Genomic DNA, 14,029 nt, shown 5'->3' with positions numbered 1-14,029 from the left:
TTTTGAAAATGACCGCATGCCGGATCATGAACGATCAAGGGAGGTTGCCCATCCCTGATTTATATCATTCTTTTTCAATTCCTACTATTAGTTCACACTCTCCCTATATATATTTATATATCTTGTTCAAATTTTCAATCGTTAATAAAATACTTTTTATTCATCCACTCAAGTTCAGATACATTTTTTTAAACTTGTAGTGGATGACACTTGATGTTAATACAGTTTTTTCAAATATTAATTCATTAATTAAATTTAATTAATTAATTTTAGTTTTATATGGGAGAAAAAAATTTCTCTTATATAAGATATTTAGCAGGATATAAATTTAGGAATAAAATTGAAATCAACAGGCAGTAGCTCAATCGGTAAAATGCAAGGATTTCAGTATTTTTCACGTGAAGGTGAAGAATGCGAGTTCAATTCTTGCGAAAATCAATAATTTTTTGATAAATTTTTGAAGTCGAAAGTTCGTTGTTGACCTAAGTAGGAATTGACTTTAAAAAACTTTTTTTTATATTACTTGTTTATGTATGTACTCAGTTTGTTTCTACTGAAATATTGTTTATATAAATATAATAGTGGAAATCATATTTTTGTTTTTTATTTTCAAGTTATCTATGTAAATATATTGTGTCGCTATGATTTGAAGGAATATAAGCGTATAGTGAACTAAAGAGGAACAGGAGAATTAAGCTGATAGCTATTTGTTTTTAATGTTAAAATGATGCTATAGTTTCTGGTGGTTATAATAGTATACTTCAATTCAGTTTTTTTTTTTTAAATGATAGTCACATCCTGAACATGGAGTTTGTGATGGAAGTGTGAAAGGGAAACATTACTTTCATTGTTGTGGCAATAGTGGCATATTTGTTGCTATTAACAGATTAAGGGCTCAACAGCGAGGATATCAATGTATCGAGCACAGTGAAAGAAAGCGAAGTAAGTGAAGTTTTTACTTATTATATGAATTTTTTTCCCCATTACAGTGTGATGTTGTAGTAATGGAGCAATTCTCTGTATTATGCCATTTGAGCAGGCCCTGATCAATACAGGCACAAACACAGTTTTAAAATGCTAGCAGCCTATGCTCTGATTTTTTTTAATTTTTAGCTTTACAATTCTTAAGATTTATTTGTTGTAGGACCTACTCAGTAAAGAAAAGAGAAAAAAAAAAAAAAATATATATATATATATATATATATATATAACTGATATTAAATATAAAATCAAAATTAATGCCAGTAGCATTGCAAAACTGTTGAGGGAAAAATAATAAATTAAACATAATGATTAATCAACAGGGAGGGAGAAGAAAAGGTGAGACTAAAAATTGTAGCAGAAAATCTCCAAATAATTTAGAAAATACAATTCAAAATAATAAGTCAATTTTAAAATTTAGAGCCAATTACATAAGAATTTAGCAGCACTCCCCTCGTAAGATGCCAGTTCCGAATTACTTGAAATATCACAAAAAGAGACTAAACTAACTACAATAAAATAAAATAAAACCAAAATAACAAAAATAGATTGACCATTATGCCCCATATCAACGGAGGATCACAAGGCCAATAATGGTCAGGGAATCGCTGCATTTCAATCGCTAGACAAATCCTGCAAAGGCAAACTGATCGATGGACCAGTCCACCACCCAATCCCCCCAGTCAAACTGCCAACCAGAGGATTGAAATGCAGCAATTCCCTGACCATTGATTGAGTTGGATCGCTTTCCTTTTTTAATGGATTTACTAGTACTGCTGTCACTTATACTCTTTAGTCGGCACCGTGATAATGTTCAAAATTAAAATTTTCTTTAAATAACTTCACAGGGTTAAGGCGAAAACTCACTATTATCACTCCACATGAGCTCAAATTTTACTAAAGATTTTAAAAGCTATTAGATTTTAAATCTAATAGCTCCCCTTTATTTTTTACAATGTCGTGTATGGTTTGGTCACTAACATTATAATGGTTTCTTAGAAATTTAACAGATGCACCGTTTTCAAACTTGTGAATAATTTCAAGTTTTTGTTTAATTGCACAACTCTTGCATTTGCCCATAATTTTCACAATTTCTAAACAAAAGAAAAAAAAAAAAAAAAATTTCTGATATCCCTGACACATAACGAAACAAAATTTGTTCTTTTGCTGTGTGACTGAAAACAGCAATCGACACGATGCACTGAAACAAACCTAAACATTTGGTCTTTTTTTTTTTTTTTTTTGAGCAGCAGGTTTTGCAAGATAACAGCCGCAGTTGCAAGATAATAGGTACACTAATCTCCCAATGATGACTTATAATGCTGCTTCTTGTCATTTATTTACTTACAACTTGCAAAACATCTGTTTATACCTATTCTGTTTATTACTTGAATTTTATGATTTCTGGTTGTTTTTAGAGTGTGCTGTATATAGACAAATATATTATTATCAGCGTTATTATTATTATTATTGTTAAGTTATTATTATTAAGTGGAGGAACTGAACTGTCAGGTGTCATTACCATGGAAAAATCAAGAACACATGCATGGTAAAAACGTTTCCTGTCAGGAAAACGTTTTATTCAATGTTTTCCTGTCCATGCACACAGTAAGATTTCTTATTTTGCCTTCTTTTGGATTTCATTCATTTTTTATTTTACAGGATTCTATTGGCATTATTTTAGCTTTTTAGCTTTACTTTATTTATTTTTATTTTTTATATATTCTTTAATTTTAATCCTTCTTTTTGGTCTCTGTCAGGGCTATGATGTATACGTACGCCCTTTTTAACGTGTACATCATAACAGATACACAGACCCGACTTATTGCGGTAGCTCTTATGATTTTCGCTGCCGACCCTTTGACGAAGTAGTTAAAGTCCCTGTGACCCACGTCTTTAGGTACTATCATTTATTTTTATGTTAAACCTTAATTTCATTTTATTTCAAGTAATCTGTTTTTACCATTCATGTGTTCTCAATTTTTCCACGGTAATTACACCTGACAGTTCAGTTCCTTCACCTAATACACTGATAATAATATATTTGTCTATATATCATTATGTTTGCCAGTTTTTCTGCTATAACTAGTAGTACCCCAGATTCATAACAAAGTTTAATATTTTTAATTTTATTTTTTAATACCTTTCCTTGTTTGCTAACACTTTCAATAATTTCATTATATCTTATTTTTATCAATATTATATATATATATATTTTTTTTTTTAATATTTCCATACACAATTTACACACTTACTTTGTAGATATCACTTAGTCTCTTTCCTTGCTGGTACAATAATCAGAGTTTTGTGTGCTTTTTAGCTTTACTCTATTTATTTTTATTTTTGTGTTCAACATGGAAACAATAGAAAACAAGTCATTTCCACTAATGAAAGAATTACTAATTAATTTTATGAATGATAACATGATTATTATTATTTTTGTTGTTCTTATATTATTTCTCCTTCATGGGGGCTTCCACCCCATGACAGATACTACTACTACCAAGTGCACAGGGCGGTTGTTATGTCTGGTGTTACTGTTAGTTGAGGAACTCTCCGACTATCCTTCAGGGGTTCAGAATCATTACTTTCTGGAGTTCCTTATATCTGTTATCTGGGAGACCTGTTGCTGCTAGGCTGTTATTTAGGGTCTTTGGCACCAGTGATTGACATGATGATCTGGAACTCTTTGCTGTTTATCTTTGGCAAGGGATGCAAAGAAAAACAGCAAAGAGTTCTTTACTTATGTAAACTCTAGAAGGAAGGGGATGAATCAGATTGGTCCACTTGATATCGATGGGTCAACTGTTGATGATCCTGCTGAGGTAGCTAACAAACTAAATGAATATTTTGCATCGACATTCACACATGAGGAGTTATTTAGCGAGGGGAAAGCCAGAGGTGTATTCAACTCTAGCAGTAAGCTAGAGAATCTTGTAATAACTGAGAGTAAAGTGGAGGAGAAATTGTTGAAGATAAACACAAGAAAGGCACCCGGTGTGGATGGGATCTATCCAGTTATATTAATGGAGGCAGCAAAGGAAGTAAGCAAACCCTTAGCCATAATTATGAGAGCTTCCCTGGACTCAGGGGAGGTACCCACAGACTGGAGATGTGCAAATGTGACCCCAATTCACAAAGGAGGTTCAAAGGCTGACACAAGTAATTATAGACCTGTGAGTTTAACTTCTGTTCCAGAAAAATTAATGGAGGCACTGGTTAAAGAAGCACTGCAGGATCATTTAGACAAGACTTCAGCTATAGCTCGGACACAGCATGGTTTTGTTAAGGGGAAGTCATGCCTGACCAATTTGATTGGATACTATGATGCAGTCACAAAGGAACTGGATGCAGGGAATAACTTTGATATTATATACTTGGATCTTAGCAAGGCTTTTGATACTGTTGCACATGGAAGACTGCTGCACAAATTGGAGCAGTGTGGCATTGGAGGCAAATTGCTGCTGTGGATAAAGGGGTGGCTGAGGGGGAGAAGACAGAGAGTGGTAATCAATGGACACTGCTCATCGTGGACTAATGTTATTAGTGGAGTCCCTCAGGGCTCAGTGTTGGGTCCATTATTGTTTTCTGTATTCATAAATCATATTGATGAGGGTATATCAAGCTTAATGTTGAAGTTTGCAGACGATACAAAGGTAAGCAGAGTCGTCAAGGACACTACTGACACTATGCTGCTGCAACAGGATCTGGAAAGGTTGAGCAGATGGGCTGAGAGGTGGCAAATGAAGTTTAACATTGACAAATGTAAAGTACTACACATGGGAAACAGCAACCCCAGAGCAACGTATCAACTCTGTGGTACTACACTGACAGGGTAGAGAATGAAAGGGACCTGGGGGTGGTTGTGCAGGCAGATATGAAGTTCTCTGAGCAGTGCAGACGGGTGCAAGAGTAGCTCATGGTGTATTGTCAATGATATATAGGAATTTTTCTAGCAGGGATAAGGAGGTCATTATTCCCTTGTATAAGGCAATGGTCAGGCCACACCTAGAGTACTGTATACAGGTCTGGAGGCCTCATTTCAAGAAGGATATAGAGCTGCTGGAACGAGTACAGAGAAGGGCAACAAGATTAGTGAATGGAACAAAGGGGTGCTCTTACGAAGAAAGGCTTAAGTTTTGCAAATTACAGTGTCTGGAGACTAGGCACCAGCGAGGTGATCTGATAGAGGTGTATAAGGCCTTGAATGGTTTGAGCATGCTCAATGCTGATGGGATTCTTCCTCTCGCTCACAATAATCACCTGAGAGGGCATAAATTCAAATTGAGGAAAGACAGATGTAGGATAGATGTGCGGAAATTTGCCTTTAGTCAGCGGGTGGTTGGTTGGTGGAACAGACTTCCATCCCTTGTCGTGGAAGTTGATAGCCTAAATAAGTTTAAGGCTCAGCTGGACAGGTATTTTGAACAAACAGAGGGGTGAAGTGGAAGTGGTTCTTTTTTTTTTTTTTTTTTTGGCTGATGCTGCATAAGCTTGCTTTCTTGCATCAAATGCCTCTACTAATGCTAATGCTAATGTCTGGTCTGATCTGATCTATTATGTGGGATTGTCTTGTCCATTATTATGGCATGGTCCCAGTACAGTGTGTGGGTTGGGATCTCTAGTACGGTCTTGGGGTTTGTATTTGTAATATGGTACACTTTCTTTGATCAATTGGTATTTCCACACGCTTCTTGATTAGACCGGGGTTTAAGCCCGTGACCACCAAATATGGAGGATGTGGAAAGGTCAGGGAATGACCACCGCATAATCCTGGCGCAATATGGCCTTAGTTGCTAATGCTCTTAAAAAAAAAAAAATTGGTATTTCCTTCTGATGTATTACCTTGGCTACCTGGTCGTGTCTATGAGTGCACTCCATCTGGGTGATCTTGCAACCTTGCATCTTGCAGTGATGTGTTGGATCATTTCTAAGGCCAGGTGGCATTGTCGATATGTGTCATTTGACACTCCTTGGCATTGTATTTTCTATAGTCTTAGCGTTGATTACCTGGTTTTGGATGGCAAGCATTAATCTTTCAGTCTTGGGGAAGTGTTCCACTTGTGAGTCATGTTTATGTGGTCATAATGGAAGCCATTGTAGCCATGGAGTGTCTTTTTTGACCATTTTTCTAGTCTAGCTTTGTTTGTTCTGTCTGGGTGGATGGGAACTCCTTGCTTAGGTTGAGTAGAGGCGGGTATGCCACTTGTCTTTCTTTCTTATGGCCTGGTAGAGTGCTGCTCTTTTTTTTCTGGAAGTAATCCTTCAGGTTTGGTTTTCTTTCTTCTGTTGCTCAATGATGTCTATCAGGCCCTTTCCTCCTTTACGAGCTGTTGTCATTATCCCCACAGCTGACTTTGGATAGTGTTGCCGGCACTTGGTCATCATTGTCCTTGTCTTTCTCATCATATCCTTCAGCTTGGTGTTAGTCCAATCTATGATCCCGAAGGAGTATCTTAGCACTGGTCCTACCGTCTTGCTGGTGCATAGTCTTCAGATGCTACAATTTGCAGAACTTAAGCCTTTCCTGATAAGAGCACCCCTTTGTTCCTTTCACCAATCTTGTTCTTTTCTGATCACTCCCTTATACAAAGGGATAATCACCTCCTTATCCCAGCTAGCAAAGTTCCAGTACGTCATTAACAAGATCCCATAAGCTGCTTAGTATAGTACCGCACAGTTGGTACGTTACAGCTATCCACATGCGGTACTTTGCATTTTCCAATGTTAGCCTTCAGTTGCCACCTCTTGGAAGAAAAGTTGGGCAGATGGGCCTCTGCTCATCTGCCAACGTTTCTATATCATGTTGCAGTCTACAGTCATTATTGTTATTAACAACCCTGCCAACCTTTGTATCATCTGAAAACTTGGACATTAAGCCTGATATACCTTCATCAATATCATCAATAAATATAAAAAACAACAATGGTCCCAACACTGAATTCTTCGTGGACTCCTCTAATAATATTAGTCCACGAAGAGCAGTATCTAGAATCCAATCAAATTGCGACTGGAATCCAATCAAATTGCAACTAGAATCCAGTCAAATTGGTCAAGCAAGATTTCCCCTTAGCATTAGCATTAGTAGAGGAATTTGATGCAAGAAAATAAGCTTATGCAGCATCAGCCAAAAAAAAAAAAAAAAAAAAAAACCACTTCCACTTCACCCCTCTGTTCGTTCGAAATACCTGTCCAGCTGAGCCTTAAACTTATTTAGGCTATCAACTTCCACGACAAGGGATGGAAGTCTGTTCCACCAACCAACCACCCGCTGGCTAAAGGCAAATTTCCGCACGTCTATCCTACATCTGTCTTTCCACAATTTAAATTTATGCCCTCTCAGGTGATTATTCTGAGCGAGAGGAAGAATCCCATCAGCATTGAGCATGCTCAAACCATTCAAGGCTTTATACACCTCTATCAGATCACATCGCTGGTGCCTAGTCTCCAGACACTGTAATTTGCAAAACTTAAGCCTTTCTTCGTAAGAGCACCCCTTTGTTCCATTCACTAATCTTTGTTGCCCTTCTTTGTACTCGTTCCAGCAGCTCTACATCCTTCTTGAAATGAGGCCTCCAGACCTGTATACAGTACTCTAGGTGTGGCCTGACCATTGTCTTATACAAGGGAATAATCACCTCCTTATCCCTGCTAGAAAGATTCCTATATATCATTGACAATACACCATGAGCTACTCTTGCAGCCCATCTGCACTGCTCAGAGAACTTCATATCTGCCTGCACAACCACCCCCAGGTCCCTTTCATTCTCTACCCTGTCAGTGTAGTACCACAGAGTTGATACGTTGCTCTGGGGTTGCTGTTTCCCATGTGTAGTACTTTACATTTGTCAATGTTAAACTTCATTTGTCACCTCTCAGCCCATCTGCTCAACCTTTCCAGATCCTGTTGCAACAGCATAGTGTCAGTAGTGTCCTTGACAACCCTGCCTACCTTTGTATCGTCTGCAAACTTCGACATTAAGCTTGATATACCATCATCAATATCATTTATAAATACAGAAAACAATAATGGAACCAACACTGAGCCCTGAGGGACTCCACTAATAACATTAGTCCACGACGAGCAGTGTCCATTGATTACCACTCTGTCTTCTCCCCCTCAGCCACCCCTTTATCCACAGCAGCAATTTGCCTCCAATGTCACACTGCTCCAATTTGTGCAGCAGTCTTCCATGTGCAACAGTATCAAAAGCCTTTCTAAGATCCAAGTATATAATATCAAAGTTATTCCCTGCATCCAGTTCCTTTGTGACTGCATCATAGTATCCAATCAAATTGGTCAGGCAAGACTTCCCCTTAACAAAACCATGCTGTGTCCGAGCTATAACTGAAGTCTTGTCTGAATGATCCTGCAGTGCTTCTTTAACTAGTGCCTCCATTAATTTTCCTGGAACAGAAGTTAAACTCACAGGTCTATAATTACTTGTCAGCCTTTGATCCTCCTTTGTGAATTGGGGTCACATTTGCACATCTCCAGTCTGTGGGGAACTTCCCTGAATCCAAGGATGCTCTCATAATTATGGCTAAGGGTTTGCTTACTTCCTTTGCTGCCTCCCATAATATAAGTGGATTGATCCTATACACCCCAGTTGCCTTTCTTATGTTTAATTTCAACAATTTTCCCTCCACTTTCTTCTAACCTATTGTAAAATCATTTAGCTCACTATTGATAAACATTTTGATAAACATCTGGCCTCCACTTCCCTACAGAATCCCTCTGTGTGAATGTAGATTTAAAATACTTATTCAGTTTGTTAGCTGCCTGACCAGGATCATCAACAGTTACAGAACACTACAATATGGGAATGCAGATACAGACGAACAAGAGCAGTATGGGAAAACTCTCACTAGGTTTGAATTTAATGCACAGTCTGTGCTCATTAACCAAGGTGAGTCTGTCTTAGGGATGTAATACAGCAGTACCTCACTTAGCACGGCTTCAAACAGCACGGGTTTCACTATAACACAGTTTTCAATTAAGTTTAAGTCAAATTTACTGTACATATTAAAACTAATTCAATAGCCTAGACACGTACTCTATATATGTATACTGCGTTGTCGTAGCCTAGGTACGGTACAATATGCTGTGGTACGGTACAATATGCTGTGATATTGTCTCACATGCACATGTGACAATAGCTCCCTTCAGGCAGTCAGCTACAACGTGCAACAGTGTTCAGTATTCTTAATTTCATCTTGTTTTTGAGATGACGTTACAGCTTTTCAAACTTTACATTTCACATTTTTTTACCCCTTTAAATGCAATCGAATATATATCTGTATCTTGGCTAGAAATCACTGCCAAGAACATGCATTATTTTGGCAGCATGTTTTGCCCCATTTGGTAAATGATTTCACTGGTTTTGAATCGCAAGTTCAGACACCTGCTGAAGGCATTGTGAAGATCAGAAAAGACTTGGGATTCGGAACTTTGGACACTGTCAATGTATGTGACTGCACTGACTCGCATGCGACGTAGATGGTGCAACTCTCCTTGAAACTGATGAGCAAACTGCATATGAAGAAGAGGAAAACAATTCTGAAGTTGCACCAAAAGTATTTGCAACAGAAGATTGGAGAAAGTTTTTTGGGGGGGTTGACACGGCCTGCGAGGCGAACATGAATGGAGATCCGAATGTTGAACAGAGCATCAAGGTATGGCAAATTTTACAAGATGGGATTCGATGCTACAAAGACATGAATGCCAAGAAAAAGAAAAGACGACTTCATTATTGAAATACCTAAATAAACAACTGACTTTTTTAAAGCTTTTTTCTCGTCTCTCATGATGTTACCTTTTCATTAAAAAAATTTTTGCAATTTTTATTTCAAATACTTTTAATTGGCTATTAAGTGCAAATTGTTTATAGATTTATTATAATTTGTTTATAGACTGTTTCTCTGGTACGCATTAAATTAAAACCCATTATAATTATACCTCAATCAGCACAGTTTCACATAACACGGAACAGTTTTGGTACCAATTATCAGTGCTATGCGGAGTATTGCTGTACTCTTAAATAGGAAGAATATTTGCTGATGCTATGGAGGCAGTGTTATCAGCTGTGACCCTTCATGCATATAGTGTATTCGTGTGGGATTTACTTGACGATGTAGCTACTGTCTAGGGAAAAATGAAGGCCTTTGCTTTCATAAAGGTGACTGTAGTGAACTCAGACAAATTTTAAATTCTGTGGAGTGGTACTAAGTAATAACATTACCTACTGCAAATTCTAAATGGTAAGCATTTAGGGATGCAGTTAAAGAGGCTACTAGGCTCTTTTTATACTGACTAAGAAATACTGTTTAATGCTTAGACCTAAACGAATGTCATGAACTGACTGGACTTGTAGCAGAGAAGAAAAGCGCATGGGATTTGTATAAATTATCAGCAAATACCAATGCCTGCAGTAGACATAAACTAGTCTGCAATCAAGTTACTTGATTGCAGACTAGTTATCAAGTTACTTGTACAAAGGAGCTTAGGCAAGCTAAGGCAGATTACAAGAAATCTACCAAGTGCCTTACCTAGGATTAAGGAAGGCAGAAAAAGACGTAAGCAAACCTTTAGCCACAATTATGAGAGCATCCTTGGATTCAGCAGAAGTCCCTGTGAACAGGAGATGTGCGAATGTATTCCCAAATCATAAATGGGGATCAAATGGTGACTTGAGTAATTACAGACCTGTTAGGTTAACTTCTGTTCCAGGGAAAATAATGGAGTGACTGGTTAAAGAAGTAAAGCAGTTACAGCATGGATTTGTTAAGGGGCAATATTGTCTGATCAGTTTGATTGAATACTATTATGCAGAAACCAGTGGATGGGATGCAAAAAATAATTTTGTTATTGTATACTTTGATTTCAGAAAAGCTGTTGCACACAAAAGACTGCTGAACAAATTGGAGAAGTGTGACATAAAGGGCTAGTTACTGCTATGGATGAAGGAATGGTCAAGTGGGAGAAGACATCGAGTGGTTCTCAATAAGCATTGGTCTTCTTGGACTATCGGTATTAGCAGCATTCCTGAGGGTTCAGTGCATGGCTCGTTGTTTTCTATATTTATTAATGATATTGATGAAGGCATATCAGGTGTGATGTCTAAGTTTGCAGATGATGTGAATGTTGACAGTGTGGTAAATCATAGTAATCAGGGTATGCTATTGCAACAAGATCACAAAAAATTAGGTAGATGAGCTGTGGCAATTGAAGTTGAATATTGACAAATGCAAGATGCTTTATATGGAGAGCAGTAATTCCAAATAAATCTGCCAACTTCATGATACCCCTCTCAGGGTTGTAGAGAAAGAAAAAGTCCTTGTGGTAATTGTGCTGTCAGATATGAAGTTCTCTGAGTATTGAAGACAAGCTCTCAGCATAGTTCCTGAGGTTTTGCCATTGTTATCAGTATTTTTTTTCAGCAGAGATAAGGTGGTGTTACCCTTTGTATGAGGCAGTGGTTATGTCATATCTTAATTACTGCATCAGCTGTGGTGGCCTCATTTTAGGAAGGATGTGGATCTGTAGGAATGGGTACAGAGAAGAGCAATTAGATTAGTTAGAGGAGCAATTAGCAATGAGGTAAGGCTTCATGTCTGCAAACTCCAGTGCGTTCAGGTTAGGCACCCATGAGGAGTTGTAATTGCGGAGTTTAAGGCTTTGAATGGATTTGAGAGGTAGGATTCAATCAGCTCAATGCTGATTGAATCCTTCCTTTTGCTCAGAGTACTCACAAAGGGACAAATTCAAACTGAGGAAGGATGGTTGTACACTAGATTTGTACAGAAATTGCCTTCAGCTAATAGGTGGGTAATTGTTGGAACAAACTCCCATCTGATGTTGTTAGAGGTGGGTAGATTTAATAAATACAAAGGTGATCTAGACAGGTATTAACAACCTATGGCCTTTCATGACTTCTTCTATGGCCCAATTACTATTATGATCCTTACATGTATTTATGTCATAAGAAATTTACAATAAGTCCATGTGTCCAGTGGAAATAAGTCATAAGGTTTAAGCCATAAATTATAATATTAGTTATCCATTGTATCTATATTTTTTTTAAAAATTGATAGACTTGGCAATATTCCAATTGTAACTGAAGAATTTAATGATTTCTTCTTCTGCACTGAAATTCATTCTTCATTAATTAGGTGTACTCTAAATTAATATTTGGGAATACGAAGTAAAAAACTATGAGGATTCTGATTTCAAATTTTTTCCAATGTTGATTTGTTTCCCTTTTTTTTTTTTTTTTTTTTTTTTTGTTTAAATCAGGATCATCTGGTTCTGGATGTGCTCTTTCATCCAGGCAGCACCCACTATCTTTAGAAGCAGCTTGTGCTGATGGATCTCCTCCTCCACCTTTGCAGTTTGGTGACAGAGTAGTGTGGATTAGTGACATTGGCCCAGAATATGGAGAAGTAAAGTGGCTTGGAAAATTATTGGATGTTGGAAGTGATTGGATGGTTGGTGTGGAATTTGTGAGTAAAAAAGTGCAATTACATGATTGTATTTCTTTTGATTAAATTAGACTCTCCAGCCAATGCTACATTGTTTCATCTCATAGGTTATGACTTCTTTGACAGCTTAGTTGGAGTGTACGTTGCCTGCCACTCATTTGAAGATCTTTGCGCTTAATTCTTTTCAGCGACTGGAGGAATTTCTAAAACCTCTTCATTTGAGGACATAATTAGCCACTCTCAGGCATAGGGAATGGGCTTCATGAGTTTTTCCAGGTTTTTCAACATTCAACTCAGCTTGTATTTACACTCTTTTATAAATGCCCAATATATATATATATATATATATATATATACATATATATATGAGTGATACCCTCTGGCGCCATTAAAAGAGCACATAGAATATTTCAAATCATGGAGTTGGCTGGGTCGAAAATATTAGAAACCAATTTTTACGTAAATTTAATTCCAGTTAGTTAACTACCGATTGTGTCACATTGCTCCATAGCACTAATAATGTTATCACCACCTCCCCCTGCATAGAACTTTTTTTTTTTTTGAAAGAATTGAAAATCACTACTTATTTTTCAAGACATACTGTTGAAGTATTATGGGACATGAAAGATTTAATTAAGCAATGTCTGTTAGACATTTTTTATACCCTTTACTATACACATATTTGAATATCAGCATATGCACCAGCATGTACAATGGAATTGAAAATCACTACTTATTTTTCAAGACATACTGTTGAAGTATTATGGGACATGAAAGATTTAATTAAGCAATGTCTGTTAGACATTTTTATACCATTTACTATACACATATTTGAATATCAGCATATGCACCAGCATGTTCGACAGCCTTTCTGAATTTGATAATTAAATTTTCTATTGAATTTGGAAGAAAAGCTGTAGAAACATTGTCAATAACTTCCCTCATAATTTCATCTAATTCCTCTAAAGTTCTTGGTTTTGTCTGACTCTATCCTCTTTCTTTGGCATAACATTACAAAAGTAAAAATTTGCCAGGATCAAATTACTGCTACTCTATTCAGTTCACTCCTTTGGCCTTCTTTTCCCATTTTCTAAGGAGTGCTGCTATTTTTCTTAGGGTTATCTTAGTCTACTCAAATAGAGCCCATTAGCTCTGACACATCAGTGGGGAGTGATGTTACTATGATGTCTCAGGCTAAGGGTGAAGTTAGCCCTTCATGATCTTACTTAGTTTGTGTTGTGGTACACATGACTGTTTGTGCTGTGGTACACATCAGACGTAAATTCTAATACTTAAAAAGTTTGAAGAACTTTGCCACTTACAAGATGAGATAATACAAGAATTGGGTGACCAAGTAGTCATCCAACTTTGGGTGATGAAAAAAGATGATATTCTTTCTACTGTGCACTTCATAAGCCAAACCATCAGATCAGTATTCCTACTCACCTCAGTCTTTTAAGGCCTGATTATTTAACGTTAATTTTCCCCCTTTATCACAAAATTCGAAAAAAAAAACACAAAATGTTTTTTGACCCTGTATTCCTCAATTTAGAGAACAAATATAATA

The 14,029-nt window shown here is 37.0% G+C and overlaps 1 protein-coding gene across 2 annotated transcripts in view; it reads left to right on the top strand.

Moving 5' to 3' along the window:
* The window catches only part of CYLD (ubiquitin carboxyl-terminal hydrolase CYLD), a 645,450-nt gene that overhangs the window by 112,428 nt on the left and 518,993 nt on the right, over window positions 1-14,029 (top strand). For both annotated transcript variants that reach the window (XM_090382243.1, XM_090382244.1), the window contains exons 3-4: window positions 792-942; window positions 12,278-12,483. In XM_090382243.1, coding sequence (XP_090238369.1) covers window positions 792-942; window positions 12,278-12,483 — 357 coding nt within the window. The remainder of the gene's footprint in view (window positions 1-791; window positions 943-12,277; window positions 12,484-14,029) is intronic.

The sequence above is a fragment of the Mastigoproctus giganteus genome, chromosome 10 (assembly GCF_048544385.1).
Source record: "Mastigoproctus giganteus isolate SK-2022 chromosome 10, ASM4854438v1, whole genome shotgun sequence".
Classification (NCBI taxonomy): Eukaryota; Metazoa; Arthropoda; class Arachnida; order Uropygi; family Thelyphonidae; genus Mastigoproctus; species Mastigoproctus giganteus.
The sequence above is the reverse complement of the archived record's forward strand: the minus strand, read 5'-3'. Positions and strand labels throughout refer to the sequence as shown.